Source organism: Vulpes lagopus, chromosome 15 (assembly GCF_018345385.1).
Source record: "Vulpes lagopus strain Blue_001 chromosome 15, ASM1834538v1, whole genome shotgun sequence".
In the NCBI taxonomy this organism is placed as follows: Eukaryota; Metazoa; Chordata; class Mammalia; order Carnivora; family Canidae; genus Vulpes; species Vulpes lagopus.
In genome coordinates, this window is record NC_054838.1 from 10,781,876 (window position 1) to 10,803,390 (window position 21,515).

General features: G+C 35.6%; 1 protein-coding gene across 24 annotated transcripts in view; it reads left to right on the forward strand.

Moving 5' to 3' along the window:
• SOX6 (SRY-box transcription factor 6) overlaps positions 1–21,515 on the forward strand; it is a 585,747-nt gene that overhangs the window by 224,433 nt on the left and 339,799 nt on the right. For all 24 annotated transcript variants that reach the window (XM_041730048.1, XM_041730065.1, XM_041730058.1 and 21 more), the window contains one exon: positions 13,060–13,300. In XM_041730048.1, the coding sequence (XP_041585982.1) occupies positions 13,064–13,300 (237 nt within the window). In that variant the 5' untranslated portion in view covers positions 13,060–13,063. The remainder of the gene's footprint in view (positions 1–13,059; positions 13,301–21,515) is intronic.

A 21,515-nucleotide genomic window follows, 5' to 3' on the forward strand; every position in this document is an offset into this window, starting at 1 on the left:
GTCGCTTAGACTTTTTATCTATTGTCAATTAAGCACTAATAGCTTTTCTGGTATACTGAAATGCTGCTTCTGTTTAAAAATCAATTCTGAGGAAAAATGGGTACATTCTCCAAATTCTTGAACTGCTTTGGTTAAAAATCAAGGAGAGAGTTTAAGAACAGGAGGTCTGAATGGACCCATGGAACCAAGGATTGATTGTCTTTTCCTTAGGAATACAGTTCTCAGCAGCAGATGCTATATGCTTTGGTCTCCTCTGTATAAAGAGTGATTTCCTCTTCTGCCTATAACTTTTGGAATGTAGTAGCCTGTGTATTTTACCCTGTTGATACTGTCCTTATCAGTAGTCTGTTTAGCATTGAGTCACGGTTGTATTGCCACTGGAAGACTCTTGCATAGAACTTTTATTTATTGTTATTTGTAAAAATTCAAAATCTCTTTCTTTAAGAATTTTTGTGTTTTTCGTTTGAGTCAAGCTATTTTTTCTGTGACATTTTATTGAAAGGAATTTACATTAATTTAATACCTACCAAATACAATGTACTTGCACATATATTAATTTAATCATCACAACAACTCTTCAAGGAAGACGAGTTATCTCCTATTTGACAGATGGAGGCTCGGAGCATTAGGTAATTTTTCAAGTTCACAGATATAGTAAATGAGAGGTCTGAGATTTAAATCTCTACTCTAAGCCTTTCCACTCTACCACACTTTCCTTATGGCAGTAGATTCTGTTAAGACTGGTAGCAGTTTTCCAGTTTCTAAGCACCATGGTTGCACATCAAATATTTACTTTTAAAGAAATAGAAAAACTTAATAGATTAGGCATGATAACTGTAAAAGTTTTTCAATTTTGGAAAACTGTGAGGTGGTGCTTATATGAGAAGAAAAATCAGAACTGTATAAACAAAAATGCAAGATCCTTTCCCATAACAAAGCTTGAAAAAATTAGAAGTTCTGTAGCTTGATAGGTGTGTATTAGGTACTCGGTAAAGAATCCTTTAGTGTGCAAGACAGTGGGTCATCATACTTGTCTTTTATAATGATAATTCAGACAATTTTGTGTCATGATTCATGGGAACAATTGGATTCTCATGTTCTTCTAGAGCTGTTTATGATAGGATGTTACCAGCAAAAGCAAGTGAGAAACTTAGAGCAAAGAGCTATAAGGAAGGGAAGGATGGTGAAGGTTGGGAGGAAGAAATACATGATAGCTACAATTTAGTTACTTGTGAAACTAAACTATTTGGTGTATGTAAAAAATGTGGACTTCTGAGTTAGTGGCGAAAACCTTTCCTCAGCTTTCACATTCAATTATAATTTATAAAAATGCAAGTCCTGTGTATGAGGGATTTTTTTTCCTATTTCTTCCCCCCCCCAGAAGTTAGGGTACAGGTAATGTTATATGACAGTCAGATTTTAAAAGGTTATCTAAATTATTTGGTGTTTCCTAAAATGAACTCTAGATGGGTCCTGTGTTAAATATATACTGCTCAAGTACCTCATCTCATTTTTTCTCAAGGCCGTCCTCATCACCTTTTGTAATGAGACAGGTACAGTTGTATCTTATGCTTCTGGTGTGGCCTTTCTGGTAAAAGGTGGAAAGTAGAAATTGGATCTCACATTTCTCTAGACCTTGAAATGAATGGGCAATGACATCCTTATTTTATCTCACAATTGTCTGTATAAGAATATAGTTTAAATGTTGATCATCTAGACTAACTATTAAAAGAATTCTAGGGAAAGCATGGAGAGTAAACAACAAATATTTGTTAGAAAATTTATCATATAAAAACTGCAGTGGACCTGTCCCCTTTGTGTGCCAATACCATAACCAATTTTGTTGTCAAACTGTTTAGAATGAGAGTCAAATGGATTGGTTAGAGGGTTGGCAGCTCTCCTTTTTTTTTTTTTTCTCTTTCTTTGTTTTTTTTTTTTTTTGTTTAATAGTTGTTAAATAATAAAAAATTAGCAAATTCTTTTGACTAAGCTGGGATTAAATGAGTATCCAAAATATCTAACTGGAATATTAAAAATAAAATTCTATAGGAAGTATATATATTAGTAAAGAAAAATTCAGATGATAATTAAAAATAGTTAATAATTTATTTTAGATTTACTGTTAGTCATCTTTAATTCTAATAGATAATTAAAGTTATCTTTAATTCTAATACTGTTAGTTATCTTTAATTCAATAACTCTGTCCTAGAGTTAGGCCACTTGAGTTCAAATTCTGCCTTTTGTTTTTATGAGGTGTGACTTTAGGTGAATTTTAATTTTTAAAAATATAAACGTTTTTGTGCCTTGATTTCCTTATCTGTGAAACAAGGACAATGATATTATCTAATCCTGGAACTATTCTGAGAACTAAATGGGGCCAATATATGTAGCAGTGCTCAGTGCAGGGAATAGTATTTTTTAAGCATCTGCTAAATACTGTTCCTGTTTCTTTTTAGTCATCTCTCCAACATCCATCCATCCATCATCCATCCATCCATCCATCTTTCCAATGTTTCTGACAACATAGATTGATGATTTTGGTGGGGGACTTTCTTGCCATTGAATATATAGAACTTTTAAGTGAATGAACATACTGGCCAGGGGTGGGGGGAAGAAGAGATAGTCCTGGAAAACCAACTTAGGTACAGAAATCTAGGGGTTTACCTTAAATCTTCTGGTTAAATGTAATTCTCTAAATTTGTTTCTGCCTATTCATTTAATAATATTTAAGTAATTGGGCAATAATATTTATTGAGTGTTTTCTTTATGCAAATTTATTGTACTAGGTACCTGTGGGAATATGGAGAAACCAGGATTTTGTTCTTACCCTTGAAAAGTTTGTAATCTAGTTTGGATTACTTTTCAGAAATGTGATGACAGTATACTTTTTAAAAAGATTAAATAAGACAGCATGCATAAAGTGGAATGAGGGGCACAAAAATAAAATTTCAGAGCATTTATTAGGAGTGATTAAAGAGGGATGGATCATAGTTACTTGGAATAATCTCAATTGGTTTCCTAGTGATAAGAAAGGAGAGTGAGGGAAGTAGGGACAGGCAGGAAAAGCAAAGGCAGGGTAGCAGCAATAAGTGAAGCCTGAGTCCATCCATCTAGCTAGAATAGAAGGTTAAAGTGTAGCTACTAGAAGATAAATCTAGAAAGATTAGTTGGATCTGAATGGAGGGCCTTGAATGCCAGAGTCAGGAGTTTGGAGTTTTTTTCTGTCATCAGGGGAAAGCCACTGATGTTTCTTGATCAAAAGAGTGGCTTGGTAAAGGGACTGGCAGTAAGATTGATTTGGAGGGGGAGAAATGAAACTAGAGAAATTAGAAAATGAAATTAGGGGACTCTTACAGAAGATTCAGTTTAAAGTCTGCTGTGAGTCTAGGTATGAAGTGTAAGAAAACCCTACTCAGGTAAGATTATAAGCATGGTAAGAAGGTGTGAGCAGAAGAAATTTTATTAAGGAAGAGTTGATGGAACTTAATGACAGGCTGGCAATGTGGAACAAGAATAAAAGAGGAGACAGATGCAGTGTCATGTTTTGAATTTGGATGATTTCGAGAATGATGCTTTTCTGGGTGTGAATGAATGAGGAAGGGTGTTGAGGAAAATAATGATGAAACTAATTTTAAGTTTGTTGAATATGACATAGCAGACTACATCTTGGTATAAATGTCTAGCAGTCATTTGAGGACTGTTGTATTTCAGGAAGATGAGAGAGATTCAGTGTTGGGTATATAAATATAAAAATTATATGATTTAAATATTAAGGAATGAGATGTTTGACAAAAAGAGCATAGAGGAAGAGTAATGTTTAGGTTGGCAGCATTAACATGTGAGTGTTATTTTCTGTCATTATGTATTCACCTTAAGTTTGAAAAATAAGCTGTTTGCTCATCTCTCCCTCTCTGATTTCCCCCATTCTCTTTCTTTCAAATATTAGACAACATATATAGGCAATATTGATTATCTACAGTGTGTGAGCCCTGTGCGGGACACTGATGATTCAGTAAAGAACAAAACAGACATGATCTCTAATCTCATGGAATATGTAGAATAAGCTTACTTTTTAAAAAATGTAACACAAAGTCTTTTAATATTTTCTATTTTTCTTCCACTGAGTATAAGCTTATGATAATATCTTTGTAAGCATTTATCTCCCTAGGACTAGAAGACATTCTATGACAACAGGGTTTTTTCCCTTCCTCTTGTTGATCTTTTTTTATTATTACTATATTGTATGGAATATTCTGTAGGACCATAATTTAGGAAATTGTTAAGTTACTCATCACTGAAGTTTAAAAAACACTAATTGCATCCCCTGTGCTGGGAAGGTTTTTATTTTATTAAGCTTAGTAAGTAGAGTTTCTTGGGCCAGGGTGGTGAGGAGGAAGCTTTATTCTGTACCTGGAAAGTTGACAAGGTCTAGGAAAAACATCTTTTCCTAAAACAGTCTTATATCTCAAATCCAGACTTTTTTAATGATGTGAAATTATCTCAAATCGCAACAAAACTTGCAACTAGAGATTGGATTTTCATTTTCCTCTTTTTCTCCCATCCCCATTCAGCTTCTGGTTTAGTCACAGAGTCAATCCAGTGTCTTCATCTTATCCTTTTCTCCACTCTACCCTTATAAAATGGGGCAATGGTGGAGTAAGAATAAAGTATAAGATTGACCATTTCAGATTTGTAAAGGATGAAATGTCTACATTTATATGGTAAGATTCAAGTTCAGGAAATCTTATGTTGTCAATGGTCCCTGACTCATTCCACATGCACTCCGGTGCATTGATTCCTCCTCTCCCCCAAATGACCCATTTTTTTGTGGATATATGTTGGAGGATTAAAAATGATATTATTTAGACCAGAAGTGTGGGGTCAAAATGGAATATCAGGCCAAAGCTGTGTTTTGTATATCTCTGTTAAAAGGAGGACATTATTGGTAAAAGAAGAAACCCCTATGTGTGGAGTATTTTCAGAATGGGAAAGATAGTTTTCCCATACTGGAAGGAATGATATAAATCCAAATATTTTAAATTTAGAGTTAGATCTAAAATCACTTTACAAAAGGAACTTTTTAAAAAGTAGTTTGTTTGGAGCAACATCTATATTTATATCTTAAGAATCTTCAGAGCATGGGAGAACCATGTCAAATTTTCAGTGCTTTAATACTAACCCAGTTTTGGGTTACTGAAATCATTTCATAGTGGGCCAATCTGGCCACCAAATTTGGACAAGAATTCCAGATGCTGAGTGTCTCAATAATAGTTGTAGACGTGTACCCTATGCTTGGTTGTTTTTCTAAACTTGGATAGAAGTACTAAACCAATTTTGTTAGGTGAATTTTCAACCTCGAAAATACAGGCCACTTTAGAGAACAAAAATGAAACATTACTTTTTTTTTTTTTTTAAGGAGAAATTAAGACAAAAGCTTTTGAGGTTAGATCTTACCTGTTTATCTTCAACCTTCAGAAATGTTTTTAGGCTGGGAAGATATTGCTTAAAGCATGGTTTTTATAATGGACATGCTGCTGACATACACAACATTATCGGCCCAAATGGCAGCAATATAATTTGTAGGCCTTGTAGTCTGTCTGGAAAGTTGTAGTGCTCTTATTGGTATTTGTATTCACTTTTTATGAATTAGTCTTTCGTGTTGTTTTTCATTTTAATTTAATGTAAGGCTAATAAATCTTATTGTTAAATAACAAAGATTGTATCATAGCCTTCAGTATTAAAATGCACTCCTTTTTTGGGGGAAGCCAGATAGATGTGTTTACTCTGTAGAGAGATTTAGATTTGATTTTTTGTTTTCTTCATGGTAATTATGTTTGCACTTTGCTGATCACTAGTTGTGCATTATTACAATGGAAGGTGACAATTTGATTGTCTTCAATTGGAGAAACAAGTAATTTTATATTCACTAAGCTGTCAGGTAACACTAACTCACAGTACTAAGAGCTCCTGGCAATGCAGCTTGGCACCTATATTTAACTGCTTTGATGCTTGTGTAACCTCCGCTGAATCAGAAATACTTTGCCTGCTGGAAATGGTTTTCAGGGTTGTACAATGAGGTTTTCATTAAGTAGACAAACTGAAAATGAACTGCAAAGCCACGGTTGTTTCTCTCCTCCCCTTTCCCCTTCACCCTTTCACCAACCCCTCCCCTTCCCTTGTCTCACCCTTCCCCCTTCTTTTCCCCTCCCTGTTCCTCCTCTTGATAGGAACCTGAAATTTATACCTATTTCATTTATATGGAAGAGAGAAATTGCTGGATCGCTTTATTTAGCTGAAGGAAAACCTCAGAGATTAACTTTTTTATGTAATTTTGCTCATCGTCATCACGTGAGCCTTCATTTTTTGAAATGATCTATCGAGCATCAATTTTCATTTTTCTCTTTTTTTCTGGCAATACTAAAAAGTGAAAATAGGGGTAAGAATGGAAAAGTATACAGTGATGGCTTCCTGCCCTTTCTCTCTGAGAAGTTATTGTTCTGGTTTATGATTCTTATTAATAAGTGGATACGATATTGTATAATTGGGCTCCCAGACTAGTGGATTGGTTTCAAGCTGACAAACACATGTTTGGTTTTCACTTTAAAAATTATGGTTCTCATTTCATGTGAAGAGGAGATTCAAAGTAAGCATATATAAATAAACTCATTCTGCTATTATTGTAGACAGTTTTCATTCAAGCCACATAGAGGCCTTTCAGTTTGAGCTATAAAGTCATTGTGCTTGATTAAAATCCTCTAAGTTAGTGTGTATTTATAGTAGCCATTGTTTGGTTTTGCTTTTATTGTTAAGTGACTGATTTTATTTATAAATTCTGGGCCTGGCTTTCCAAGGCAAAGATCCCAACAAGTTATTGGTAGAAAAACTGTGAGAAAAATTCAGTATCACTATAAGCAGAAGTATAGACAAGGGTTATATGAAGTCAAGTTGTTTTGATCTCCAGAAGAAACTGGATACTCAGAGACACATGTAACAATTACAGGTTTTCCATAGGCAGGCAGGCAGGCAGGCTGGTCTTTAGGCTGGTTGCCTTCTTCCAGAAGATACTAACCAATTAGACAGAGGTGGTTACGTGATGTAACATTATCAGGAGAAACAATTCATGAGTCAAAGCATTCCAAGACATATGAGCTCTAGTCCAAAGAACAGTCTTAAGCTATATAAAGTGACAGCAATATTGTCAGCTAAATATAAACTCTAGAAACACAAACTTTGATGACTTGAGAAGAATCTGTTCCAGGTAGTCCCTGTTTTGAAGAACCTCAGAAGGCCTTTGGAGACAATTCTGGTGCTTTGGTGTGAAAAATTAGAAGCCTTAGATAAGTCAGAATCCATTAATTTAAGCCCCTTCTTAGACATACTTCAAGGGCCCCAAGCATATTTCATTTGCCTCATCTCTATTGATCTGACAGGTAAATCAGTGAATTTTCTTCTGACAGATATTGTCTGTATATGTTCCCATATACATTCTGAAAGAGCCACTACGAACCCTAGAAGATAGGTTTATGACTCTCCACGGTGGCTCTGAAAGCAGTTACCTTCTTTTTCACGGAATTTTCTCAGTTACTTATTAAACAGATGAAAGAGGGAGAAAACCTGGCAGAAGCTGGGGAAGCTGGGGTTGGAGTTGGGGAGAGGAGGTGGTGCTGGATAAAACAATGCAAAGAATCAACACCCGCCCTCAGGCCTTACCCTAATGAAGCAGGAAAAGTTTTGAAAGGGATATCTTCATTTTAATGTCTGGAACCAAGATCCTTCCCCACCCCTCAATCCTTAGACGTGGGAATTAGAGGTGCAGGAAAAATCATTCTTTGCCCTGGGCTGGGTGGACTGGCATCCTTTGTAGGGGTTCCTAAGTATTGTGCATTTTGGCAGCTGAACATATCTGTTACTCATGCTCCTTAAAATGAGAGGCACTGTGTTATATTTTTGGAAAATTAGTTGTTTATTTCTTAGTATCAGATCAATTGCAGCATTAAATTAACAGTGAATTATCTGACAGAAGTTAAGTCTACCTTGGTAGCCTGGGGCTGAGTTGCAAAAACAAATGTGAATATTGGCCTGAATTTTTAATTTTTTCTTTAAGTAAACCAACTATTAAAATGTTGCTTTATAGTAAAAACAAAGCTTCTTTTGAATAAATGTAACACACCTAAAAAGTGAATGCGGTTTGATAATTATCTTAGCAGTAAGGAAAACATTTTTAAAAATCAGGTTAAAAATATTGTTGCAATAAACTCAGTTGGCTCTTTTTGATACCTATGTAAATCCCAAAGCGTAGTTTTGAAATGAATTCTTCTCAGGCAAATGGTTAAAAAAAAAACCAACAGTAATTTCAGGTGGTGATGCCCTAGGAGAAATTTGTTTCAAAATAATCCTACCCTTTAAACATTTACAAATAACTGTTTCTTAAAGATAACAACAGCAGGTTGGGCTGGTTTAAAATTCTAGAAAATTTGATTTTCTGCCATAGAGGGCTTAATGTATAGATATACATATCCTTACCATTTTATAAAGTCTTTAGACCAGCTGATCTTAATTTCTTGTTAAAGAACATGAAGTATACTTACTGTCTGAATAAATTTGTAATGGCCTAAACATTCAGATTTTGTTCCTGGGGTTTTGGAATTTGAAGTAAAGTAATTATCATCTTTCTAGAGATACTCATACTGACTTCCTAGAAAACATTATCAATTGCTGGAGACTTTATTTCCAACAGTCTCATTCCCAAAAGTCCTAAGCCCTGAAGTTCTTCCCAATGGCCTGGCATCCTGGGAATTCACTTGATCTTCTGGGCAGAGACATTTCAAACTCGGGGAACACATGATGGGAATTTAGTTTCATGTGTCCCAAAGATATGTAATTCTCTTTGGAGGTTTTACTTGATAATAGCTATGCCCCAGAAAACCATCTTGTTTAACCAATGTGATAAGTTGACAATGTAGTTTTTCTCTCTGATTATAATGTACTCTGTGTAGTCAATACACTAGTACCATGTGAGTGTAATTTCCTCTTTTATTTTATCTCCAATGCACTGTATTATAAATAAACAGTTAAAAAAAAACACCAAACAAATCTGTTGCATCTCCTTTTAAGATTGTACCACTGTAGACACTTGTTCTAGTAAAGTAGAATTGGGCGCATTTGATTGCATTTAAATTTTTCATGCTTCAGCAGTTTGGCTGGGAGCACAGTAAAGAAAAATCCCATGAGCGAGGATAGTTTAGAATAATAGAACTTGATTTTGTGTATTATAGCGGCAACATTTGCGCTGCTTTAGTTAGGGTTGTGTCAGCACTTCCATTATAAACCCCTGTTTTCAGGGGGTATAACTAGGGAGATTTTTTTTAATACAAATTAAAAAAACAATTCATTTGAATGATTTTTAAGTTATAATAGTGCAAAAATAAAACAAAGTAAAGTCACACAGAAATTGACCATCTTCATAAGGATTTTGATTCTTTTGCTTACTAGTTTTATATGACAGCCCCCCAAAGTAAGCTACTGTTCTAAAACACTGGGGGCGAAAATTTTTGTAGTGAAAAATTACTAAATGACCATTAAAAATAAAAGTAAGCATCTCAGGTGACATTTTAAAACATGAAAACCAAGTGTATATTTGATTGATGAGTTTCTAAAGGAGAGTAGCCATGGGAAGTGGTTATAGTAAAGGTATTGCCAAAAGTCAGGTATCTTTGCAGCTTCTAGAATAGTTTAGTTGGTCTAGTAAAATGTTTTAAACAGGAAAGCTAAAGTAAAGAAACACATCCTTTGAATGAGGATGTAATCAGTAAGTTGAAGGATTCTTTAATAAAGTAATTGTGCAAAAAGTAATCAGTAAATTGAATCTAATAATCAGTGAATTCTAGACTTATTTAATAAACTGCTTTAAAAAGGATTTGTACACATTTTCCTTATAAATACAACAAAACTACCACACTACAACAAAACCAACAATTAAAAAGAAACCTGAAAGAAGCCCAATAATTTTATCAAAAGGAAAAGCCTGCAAGTGGAACCATACCACAAAATCACCTTCTTCTCTGCTAGCAACATGTTGAGAACTGTAAGAGAGTAAACTCAAGAAATTAAATAAAATATGATTATGGTAAAGTATTCTTGGAACAAAAATGTTAACTTCTTTGCTAAAGGAAAGGATTTTGAAGTTGAGTATGCCTTCCTTGGTTGTTAACTGTTATTGTCCTACACTCCCCCTCTCTTTGTCCTCTAACGATGGTGTGAACTGAGGATGAACAGTCAAATTTAATATTGCTTTTTTTTGGCAGCCTATCTTTTATTTGCAACCTTGATAGACGTTTGTATTCGTAGGTGCAAAATAAAAGACAAATTGTGTGATGTTGTAAATAGGTAGCTTTCCTGAATGGTCACTGGAGGAATCACCAGAAGACTGTTGATGAAGTAGAGGTGAAGCCTTTCCTCACTAATTGTATTCAGCGTGTAATTTCTAAACTTCCCTCTGAATTTTGATTTTCAATTAACACTCCCCATTTGAAGATAATTTTCTATTTAATGTAATTGCAGGAAATAATTTATTGGCTGATTAAGACTGAGGGCCCAGCCTTCCTTAAGAAAACACTCTAACAAACCAGCCTTTAAACTCAACTCAGCTTTGGACAGATTTAGTCTATTTTTACAGCTGCACGGTTGTGTTTAATTAGGATTGTGCACTATTGTTCATTGGTGCAGTTTATACTTGAAATTATTCTTAAGAGACTTTTCATTTTGGGTTTTGTGTCATGATTAATTTATACTAAAGCAACAATCTCAGATATTGCTATTGGAAGGAGCCAAGTCACTTTATAATAAGAGGATGTTTGTTGGGGAGCTAAAGTCACTCTGAGTTTTGGCTTATGACTTTCAATTGTATTTAACTGTTTTAAAAGGCAGCAGTAAATTCATTCTTTTGTTTTCAATGTGAATGATTACATTATTGGTACTGTCATTATCTGAACTATGAAAACACTCTTGTTGTTTATGGTAAACTCTGGGTAAACTTGCAGACCAGTTATAATTTGCCTGGCTTTGTTGTAGTATTTACAGTGATCCCTGTAAATGAGAAACATCCTTTAGTATCATTTTCCATACATGTATATGCATTTTTCCATTTGCTAGTATTGCTAGAAATTAGTCAAGAATGTATTTATCTCATCCTTTGATATAGTACTCTTTAGGACATTTCACTTCTTTTTTCTCAAAGAAGATATAGACATTCTTCTGCACTTCCTTTCCCCCACTTTATTTTCTAGTATCAAGTCTAATAGATGAAATTTTATTATTTGTAGAATGATTATTATAAGTAGGTATCAGCATTTTAATATGTTTCAAAGCACTTCAAAAGCCTGTAATACTTTTATTTAGAACTGTGCATAATTAGATTAGCTGATCTTATATTAATTTTTTTCACTGTAGGATACTAAATCTGAGCCCCCTCATTAATTGTGAGAAATTTAGCATTAGCTGTTAAATCCTATGTGAAACATGGGCTGCTACATAAAAACTACTGTTTAAATTGGAATTAACTTAATTATTTTTCTTTGCACTTGATATTTCCTTCACTGCAATATTCATGAAAGCATGTGACAGATTTGTAAATTTAACTGTTAATCTCAGATTTCTAGACCCTTTAATCAGTATTTATTTGTCTGTAGAAACAGTACTAGCAAGTTAATGATTTGCTAATTTGAAAAATGCTCATGTGGTTTCCTATGTTAACTGATTTGTGCATTTTTTAAAAAATGGTATGAAATCAATTAATGTTAAAGAGCAATTAAGGTGGAGATTTTATTCCTTCATTACACAGCAATTTTAGAGCTAAAGATGCTATAAAACCCAAAATAACATAAAGTTTTAGAAAAAATACTCAATTGTCTTTTCTTTTAAGTTATGAACTTTTGGTGGTTTTATTTTAAACATTTTGCTAAGAAAACCATCTTAACAAAGCACAGAATGGAGACCTTGTGCAGAATGCAGTCAGTGTTTACTTGTGGGTACGTAGATGAATGTTTAGTAATTGTTTTTGCAGTTTTAAAAATATGATGTAGGCATTTTAGTATTTTAGTATTTTCACAGTAAATGCTTTGAATTTTGTATTTGGTTTCTAATACAGAGTCAGAGTTATTTCATATACTCAATTCAAATGTTACAAAATTGCCCTACGATTATTCTAACATTATCGGCTGCTTGATCAATATGTCACTTAAAAGTTAAATTACAATAGTTGATCCATTTTTAAAATCTTGAGAAAAGGATCAGATTGGCACTAAACCATGGTACATGGTAGGCCTGGCACTCATAATACAAGGTATGAACTAAGAAGTCAGGACCAAATTTTTCTTAGGACTTCCAACATGTATTATGTGCTTTCCGATTGTATTTTCTCAGATAGACTTCTTTTGTTCCCCCATAAAACAAAAGATAAATTTGGATATTTCTACTTAAAAATCATCCTCCAAAATGGCTTGTCAGTTCATTCACTTACTTATTTTTCCCATTGTTAGCCATCACCCTAATTTGATGATCTAGTTGGGAGAACTGGGAGGAAAAGTGCACACATATGTATACTATATGTTATGAAAACTTATTCCATGAAAATTTCATTTGTGGATTTTTTTCCAAGATTTTATTTATTTATTCATGAGAGACACACAGAGAGAGGCAGAGACACAGGCAAAGGGAGAAGCAGGCTTACTGTCGGGAGCCTGATGTGAGGACTCCATCTCAGGACCCAAGGATCATGCCCTGAGCCAAAGGCAGACGTCCAACCACTGAGCTACTCAGGCGTCCCTCATTTGTGGATGGTTAGGGAGAAGATGTGTAGCAACTACTAGGAAAAGGTTTGCTGAGTTAAAAGCAGAGAGCGAAAACTCAGCTTCTGCTGAGTTTTTTTTCCCCCCAGTGGTTTAGAGTAGGTCATAAACAACTTGAAGTTAGAGAACCTACTTTTTTTTTTGTTTTCTGAATTAGTCAACTGTAAGGGATGGTTTGCTCTTTTGTCATTGACAGCCTTTTCTTCTTCTGCAGAAGAATGTCTTCCAAGCAAGCCACCTCTCCATTTGCCTGTGCAGCTGATGGAGAGGAAGCGATGACCCAAGATTTGACCTCAAGAGAAAAGGAAGAGGGCAGTGATCAACATGTGGCCTCCCATCTGCCTCTGCACCCCATAATGCACAACAAACCTCACTCTGAGGAGCTACCCACCCTTGTCAATACCATCCAACAAGATGCTGACTGGGACAGTGTTCTGTCGTCTCAGCAAAGAATGGTGAGCTTTTAAAATCTGGCACTGTCATGCAGTGTGTCCGTGAGTGCGGTGTCTTAGAAGCAGCTCAAAATACCTATTCTAGAATTATTTGTGTTCAGGTCACAGAATAAGCACCATGGTTATATGATTGATATTACCAATATACTAGGAACTGGGAAGAATTGGAAAAACGGTTTGTGATTTAGTTTTTGTCCGTTATTAGGTCAACTCACCAAAAAGATATTTAATTTAATTTGGGGGAGGTTTGGTTATCCTATTCCCTGAATAAGGTGGTGAACTTGATAATGACACAAAATAGGTAGTGTGTGTCTGTGTGTTAACACTGAAATATTGTATTAAGCAAAAACATGTCTATGGGAATGAGGCCATATGGTGAATACACCTTCAGTGAGGAAATGTAGGTATTTATTATTTTTAATGGTCATTTTTGATTTATGATCAAGCTTTTCTCACCTACCTGACTATATATTAATTTCAAAAGGGTGTACAAAACTCCTGAGTATCATTCAATCAGGCTTCAGTTTTCCCTGAAGGTAGAAACAACATCAGATACATGCCAGCTTTCCCATGAGAAATTCTGTCTCTAACCATCAGAACAGAAGCTGCAGTAAGTGGCATTGTCTGATTTAAACCAAAAAAATACAGTTTTTTTTTAAAAGCATCTAGAACTGACCAAGATCTTAACCGATTTTATTAGATTAGGAATTGATAACCTGTTTTACATTTCTTAACTTTTGGTTATGTTAATGAAAGATTCTTTAAGTGGGCTGTGAGGAAAAGTTTTATTCCTTAATAAAAAATAAGGTAATATTTAAAAACGCCTTTACTACTGATAACATGTGTTTAAATTCTTGCTCTCTGCTTAATGCTTAATGTCAAAGACTTGATTCTATAAATTATGGAGGCAAACTTTTTTTTTTTTTCAGCTGATTTTGCAGCAACAACTAGTGCTCTGGACCAGTAGGTAGGAAGTAGGGGATTAGAAGAAAAATAAGACTTTTCTAGACTAAATTTAGGTTCATAGGGGGTTGTCATTATACCGTTAGATATATCCACTGGAAATTTTATTTTACTTTCATTGGAGGAGAGAGAGAAAGTATAACAAAGCAAGACTAAAAGACTAAGTCTGTTTTTCTGATTGAACTGAATCATTTTTGTAACCAGTCGCTGCCACTAAAGATAGTAGGCCCATGCTTTGTTTTTATTTCATCAAATGTTTATGGAGCACCTTCTCTGGGCTCAGCATTTTACTAGGTGCTGGCTGTATAGTGGTGAAAGAACATGCATGATTATGCTGCCCTGGAACTTCTATCTATGAGAGGAGACAGAAATTAAATAAAACATGTACATAAATACATGATTAAAATTGTGATATGTGTTAGGAAGGAAAAGAACAGAATGCTATATGAGAAATAATGGGATAAAGCTAATTTAAAATAGATGGATAGAAATACTTTCTCTGGCCTAAGGATGATAGGAACTAGCAAGGCAAAGAATAGAAGAAAGAGTAAAAATAGTAGAGGGAACAGCATATATGAAACATTTGAGGTGAATAAAATATAGCTGAGTATCAGGAAATGAAAGACAGTCTTTGAGGTGCTTGGGTGGTTCGGTTAAGTGTCCAACTTGGGTGTAGCTCAGGTCATTATCTTGGGGCTGTGAGATTGAGATCTGCATCAGGCTTTGGGCTCAGTGGGGAGTCCAAAGAGACTGCCATTCTCTCTCCCTCTCCATTTGCCCCTCCTCCTGCTCCCCCTCTCTCTCTCTCTCTATCTGAAATAAATAAATCTTAAGAAATAGAGATAGGTTTTTTTTTGTGGCTGGAGTGTAATGAGTAAGGATATATTGTAGCAACAGATATGGTTGAAGAGACTGGTAGGGGTTTGTATCCAATAAGATCATATTGATAATGTTATAGAAGTGAGTTTTGATTCTAGGTGCATTGAAAAACCATTGAAGGATTTTAGAACATTGCAGATAGATTACTCTGGTATAGTATGAATGGGTGGGAGGAAGATAGAGTGAAAGGAGTAAGGCCTGGTGGGAGCCTACTTCAGAAGTCCAGGTAAGGGGTGCCTGGGTGGCTCAGTCAGGTGGTCATCAGACTCTTGGTTTTGGCTCAGGTGGTGGGATCAATTCCCTATCAGGCTCTGTGCTCAGCAGGGAGACTGCTTGAGATTCTCTCTCTCTCCCTCTACCCCCCTCTCCCGCTGGTGCACACTCTCTCCCTCTCCCTCCCTCCAATAAATAAATAAACCTTAAAAAAAGTCCAGGTAAGAGATGGTAGTGGTTTGGATTAGTGTAGAGGCAGAAGGGATAGAAAGAAGGGTTAGGTCCAAGATCTATTTTGCTGCTTATGTCAAGTATAGTCATGGACAATTAAAAATAATGAAACTGAACAATACAGGTTGAGGCAGAAATAATTTACTTCAAATTTTACTTCTTTAGAGAACATGCTACTTATTTTCGTCAGCAAAATTTGTTTGTATTTTGGCAAGTGCCAATTTGCTTCAGTGATATATTCTCAAAGTTTTATGACCTAAAATTTTGTCAGAAAATAGATATTAATAATTTGCTTACCAAATTTATTTAAAGAGGGATTTATGGTAGTATAAAATAGTTTAAATTTACACATATATTATATATTAGTATAAAAGAAATCATATTTGTTGGAAATGTTTTCAAACTTTCACTCTCTTTTGATATCAAGCACTGCTTTCCACTGGAGCCTTTGTGTATTCTGAATGTCTGGAAGCCAAAATATTTTGTTTTAACTCCCACTCTATAGTATTTCCCAGCTGTGTACTTATATGGTATAATAAAAGGATTTAACAAATGGGAAATAGCAGCTGCATTTGGAAATTCCCTTTGTGCTCCCTTTTCATTCGATAGATTCAATAATGTGTAACAACTGTAGCATCAGACCTGTAATGACTTACATTGCAAGTATCATATCACCAACCAATTTTTCATTACAGGGAAGGAAAACAATAGAAGGACCTTAGGTTTCTGGGCAGTCCCGCAAACCTACATATAGAGGTGTGTGTGTGTGTGTGTGTGTGTGTGTGTGCGTGCGTGCGTGTGTGCGCTAGAGGTGGGGAGACTTTGACTTAAGTAAAATTTAATGAACATTTCACCTCATTCTACTTTCAAATCAATATGACATCCAAAAGTATTGTTATGAAGTTAAGTGTAACTTGGTAGCTATCATCAATGGATCATAGTCCGTTACCCACTGTAATTGAGCCTGATAAATAGCCATGGAGAAATAAAATTTAAAAGTAATAAATAACAATTCTCCTGACACCTATCCAATTTCCATTGTTATTTACTTTTTATAATGGCCTTCACTTGTGAGCAGTTAGAAACAGGCATTAAAAGTTTCTTATCTGCTGGGTTCAGGAAGGGTTTTACTTTGAAATATCAAGACCACAGAAGAGCTTTACTATAAGAGACAGTAAAGACAAAGCAGACTTGAAGTTCTGCTAAGCTGCACTTCCTGTTTAGAAAAAAAAATCTTGAAATGTTGAAATTCTGATTATTTTGACATGGTGTTTGAACAAATATGAGACCACACTGTTTCAAGGCAAGGGAAATAATTCATTATGGCAATAAAGCAAAGGAGAATAGAAATTTTAGGCCAGCATTCAAAGGCCAATTTGAGATTAAAAAGTTTAGACTCTGATTTTAATTATAATCACTTAAGTTGTAGATGCCAGAATGCTTGATTTCAAGTTTAGCGTGCTGTGTTAATTGATAAATTCCATTTGAAGACCAAAAAGTTAGTGTAAATGAAAATTCAGCATCCTTGTTCACTATATACAGCCACTACTATTTTCATTATGGTATGAGTGTACCAGTACTTTTTTTTTTTTGTAGAGGAATATTGACACTTTCTCCTGAAATGTGTTTTTGTCGGAATTACGACTGATTCATTAGACAGGAATAAATTCACATAATTTTTTCAACAGGAAAACTGTGTAGTGTATCATTCTTTTCAATGTTAACAGGGATGAAGTAACATTTTGTAGCTATAATTAGTGACTGGCAGTATGACATTGTGTGTAATGATTAAATGCTAAAGATTACTTGAGTATATAGCACCCACCAAATTCTAGGTGCAGGGATTTGCTTACAAATAATACAGTAAGGAGCCCTGCTATCGTGGAACTCAGATTTTAGTAGTATGACAACCCTGCTATCGTGGAACTCAGATTTTAGTAGTATGACAGATAATAAAGAAGTTTCGCAGAGTGAGCCGGTTTCAGACACTGATGAGTGTAATAAAGAAAATTAAATAAGAAAATGTGATCAAAAAAAAGAAAGAAAGAAAATGTGATCAAGGACGACTACCTTGAACAGTCTGGAAAAGCTCTTTGAAGGGGTAACTTTTGAGTCGAGATTTGAAGGAGAAGGAACCAACTATGTGAAAATTGGCGAGGAAGACCCTTAGCTAGACTTTATAGTAAGTGTAGCAGAAAGCAAAAGAGTGGGTGGAATGAAGTGGGTGAGGGAGAGAATGAGATGAAATCAAGGAGGAGGCAGATGGGCTACGGTGAGGTATTTAGACTTCAAGTGCAAGAGGAAGCCATTGGATGATTTGAAATGAGAGACTAGCATGATTTGATTTGATTTGATTTGGTTTGATTTGTTTATTTTTAAAGATTTTATTTATTTATTCATGAGAGACACACAGAGAGAAGAGAGACACAAGTAGAGGGAGAAGCAGGCTCCCTGCGGGGAGCCCACTGTGGGACTCGATCCCAGGGTCCTGGGATCACAACCTGAGCCAAAGGCAGATGCTCAACCACTGAGCCACTCGGGTGCCCTGATGTATGTATGTATGTATGTTTGTTTGTTTGTTTGTTTGTTTTAAATCACATTGGCTTCTGTGCAGCAAACCGATTGTGGGAGATAGCAGCAGAAACAAGGACACCTAGTAGGAAAACTATGGCAGTACTGCCCCTAAGAGTTTGATGATACATGAGAGTAAACAATTAGGGAGGTTATTCTTTGAGTTCCCGTAGATTCTGAAGAAGACAAGATTCACATAGAAGGTGAGGGGAATATTTTAAGCCATGTGGGCATGAATTTAGTCGTGTGGGCAGAAATTTAGTCAAGAATGCACAGGAGGGCAGCCCCAGTGGCGCAGTGGTTTAGCACCGCCTGCAGCCTGGGGTCTGATCCTGGAGACCTGGGATCGAGTCCCATGTCAGGCTCCCTGCATGGAGCCTGCTTCTCCCTCTGCCTGTGTCTCTGCCTCTCTCTCTCTGTCTCTTGTGAATAAATAAATAAAATCTTAAAAAAAAAAAAAAAAAAGAATGCACAGGAAATGAAATTGCTAAGACCAAGGAGGGAGAAGAGAGGAGTTTTGCTCCTGGACAGAGAATGGTCCCATGTGAGGACAGAAGCTTTTTCAAGATAGAACTGTTGGGGGACGCTTGATCTTGGAATTCCGGGATGGAGTTCCACATCGGGCTTCCTGCAGAGAGCCTGCTTCTCCCTCTGCCTATGTCTCTTCCTCTCTCTCTCTCTCTCTCTCTCTCTGTGTGTGTGTGTGTATCTCTCATGAATAAATAAATAAAATCTTAAAAAAAAAAAAGAACTCTTTGCAGGTGACTTCTGGAGTAGGCCATGGGAGTGGGGGCAGGGTACCAACAGTATCTCTTACAAGATTCACAAAGTGACAACAAGATTGTAAGTGAGGTCTTCTTTACACATGTACATCTGTGCACTTACACACATGCTTATATTGATATATAATTTAAGTCAAATGGGTTTATATGCATCTGGCTTTTAATTACTAGTGTAATTAAGCAAAAATAACCAGACTGGACCCTGAGCCCCAGAATATCAGAGCTTCTTATTTTAGAGACCTACTTAAATTCCCCTGAATGATTTTCTCTTTTAGAAAAGTTTTAAAAATAATTTTTTCACTATAAATAAAAGCTACCCATAGTGACCTTTGTTGTAACTGAAAGAAAACGGCAATAAGCATGTTGAGATATTTAATAAATGTTAGGAACAATACTGTCTTACTTGCAAACAATTTCTCCTTTCTGCCGTTTTTGCTTTTAGTCCAAAGAAGTTGCTAATCACCTCTGGAGTGTTCTATGTACCTCGCTTTGAGCCATAAAAATTCTGGTGTGAACTTTGTACTGTGACTGACTGGGATTGGAGCTGTTGTCATTACATGATAACAGTCCAGGAATTTTGAGTGAAGATTTAATCCTTCTCAGCCATTATTTATGTTGTGACAGAATTTTTGAAGATTTCTAATTTTGTAAGCTTTTAAAAGATTTTAAAAACTTAAGTTGTTGCCAGCTTTTTGGTGAGATTTAGTCATTTAAGATAGTAGGTAGCACCCAAATGAAAGTTATTTTCTCATTTTTATCAAGACCATACATGAGAAAATGTAGTTTCTAAAGAGGAAGAAACTATAGAAACCCACTAGTTAGCCTGGACCTATTATAGCCTGAACACCTAAGGTGAGGTTTACATGTATCTTTTTGGTACCTGCTTGGTCTGTGAAGCACTGGAAAATAATCTAAAAACTCCCTTGATTTTCTAGACTTCCTGGAAAATTTAGTTATCACTCCTTTCATCTTAGGATTTTGGCATTCATTCAATTTAAGTAAATTTCAAATCTAAACTTCTGGTAACAAGTGAAAAATGTCCATCTTTGTTTTCTGAGTCATGAAACAACATTCTCCAGGAAACCTTGTGAGAGATTTCCCATTTTCTATCATTTTGAAACTGTATTTAGCACACAGTAGTTTCTTTTAAACCTCTCTCAAAAATTTAATGACAGGTATGTGCTTATAATTTCAACCAAAAAGTAAAACCATATTTTACTGTATAGTGTAGATAGGGAAATAGACAACTACTGTTGTCTAGTGTCAACACATTGGTCATCTTTGTATTTTCATACCCAGGTTATATGCCCTGTTTCATTCCTGCTTTAAAAAAAAATGTAGATCGGGATCCCTGGGTGGCGCAGCGGTTTGGCGCCTGCCTTTGGCCCAGGGCGCGATCCTGGAGACCCGGGATCGAATCCCACGTCGGGCTCCCGGTGCATGGAGCCTGCTTCTCCCTCTGCCTGTGTCTCTGCCTCTCTCTATCTCTCTGTGACTATCATAAATAAATAAAAATTTAAAAAAAAAATGTAGATCTTTAAAAAACTTTCCCAAATCTGGGTCTTTTAAACAGAATGATTACTGGTGTGCCATTTGAAAATATCTTGATGTTTATGAAAATTGGAATTATTTTAATATTAATATTAATGATATGCACCCTTATTTATTTATTTATTTTTTTTTTTTAAATTTTTATTTATTTATGATAGGCACACAGTGAGAGACAGAGAGAGAGAGAGAGAGAGAGAGAGGCAGAGACACAGGCAGAGGGAGAAGCAGGCTCCATGCACCGGGAGCCCGACGTGGGATTCGATCCCGGGTCTCCAGGATCGCGCCCTGGGCCAAAGGCAGGCGCCAAACCGCTGCGCCACCCAGGGATCCCCTGATATGCACCTTTAAATATACTTTTTGGAAAAGTTTTTTTACCTAGTGTATTATCAAAATCTTTATCAAAAGTAGAAACATTAACATGCTCTGGAATAGTTGGCTTTTTTCCCCCTTGGGCAAGAAAGAATCAGGTATGCATGCTGATTAACACACTCCAGTCATTAACATGTGATTATGTGGGCTGCATATTGAGCACCTGGCAAAATATAAAAAATCCAGTACTTTGCTACATCTGTGCAGACTTTTTGCGTTTCTTTTGTATTTTGACAGTTCAAGGAAAATCAGGCTAGTATCTTTTTTCCCCGAGTGTAATGAAACTGTGTATACAGAATGTTTTCAAGGAGATGAGATATGCCATGTTTATTTTTATTTTAATCTTCTAGGCTGTATAAGAGCCAGTGACTGGAGTTTGCAGAGCACTGACTATAACATGAATCTCTTAACAAACTCCATTACTGGCATTCACCTACAATTTACAGCATTCCTTCATGTTCATGAGGATTATGTTTTCTGGGATTTAACCAATATTCCCTTATTTTGCTTCATTTTTATGTGATATCTTTATGCCTCATAAATATTTTGTTTTCACTTCTTTCACCACTATGTTGCTAGTATGCACCTTATTGTGATGCCAGGGCTGTTCCTGTGGTTTGATTTTTCCTATCTAGTATCCATATGCAAATATTCCTTCA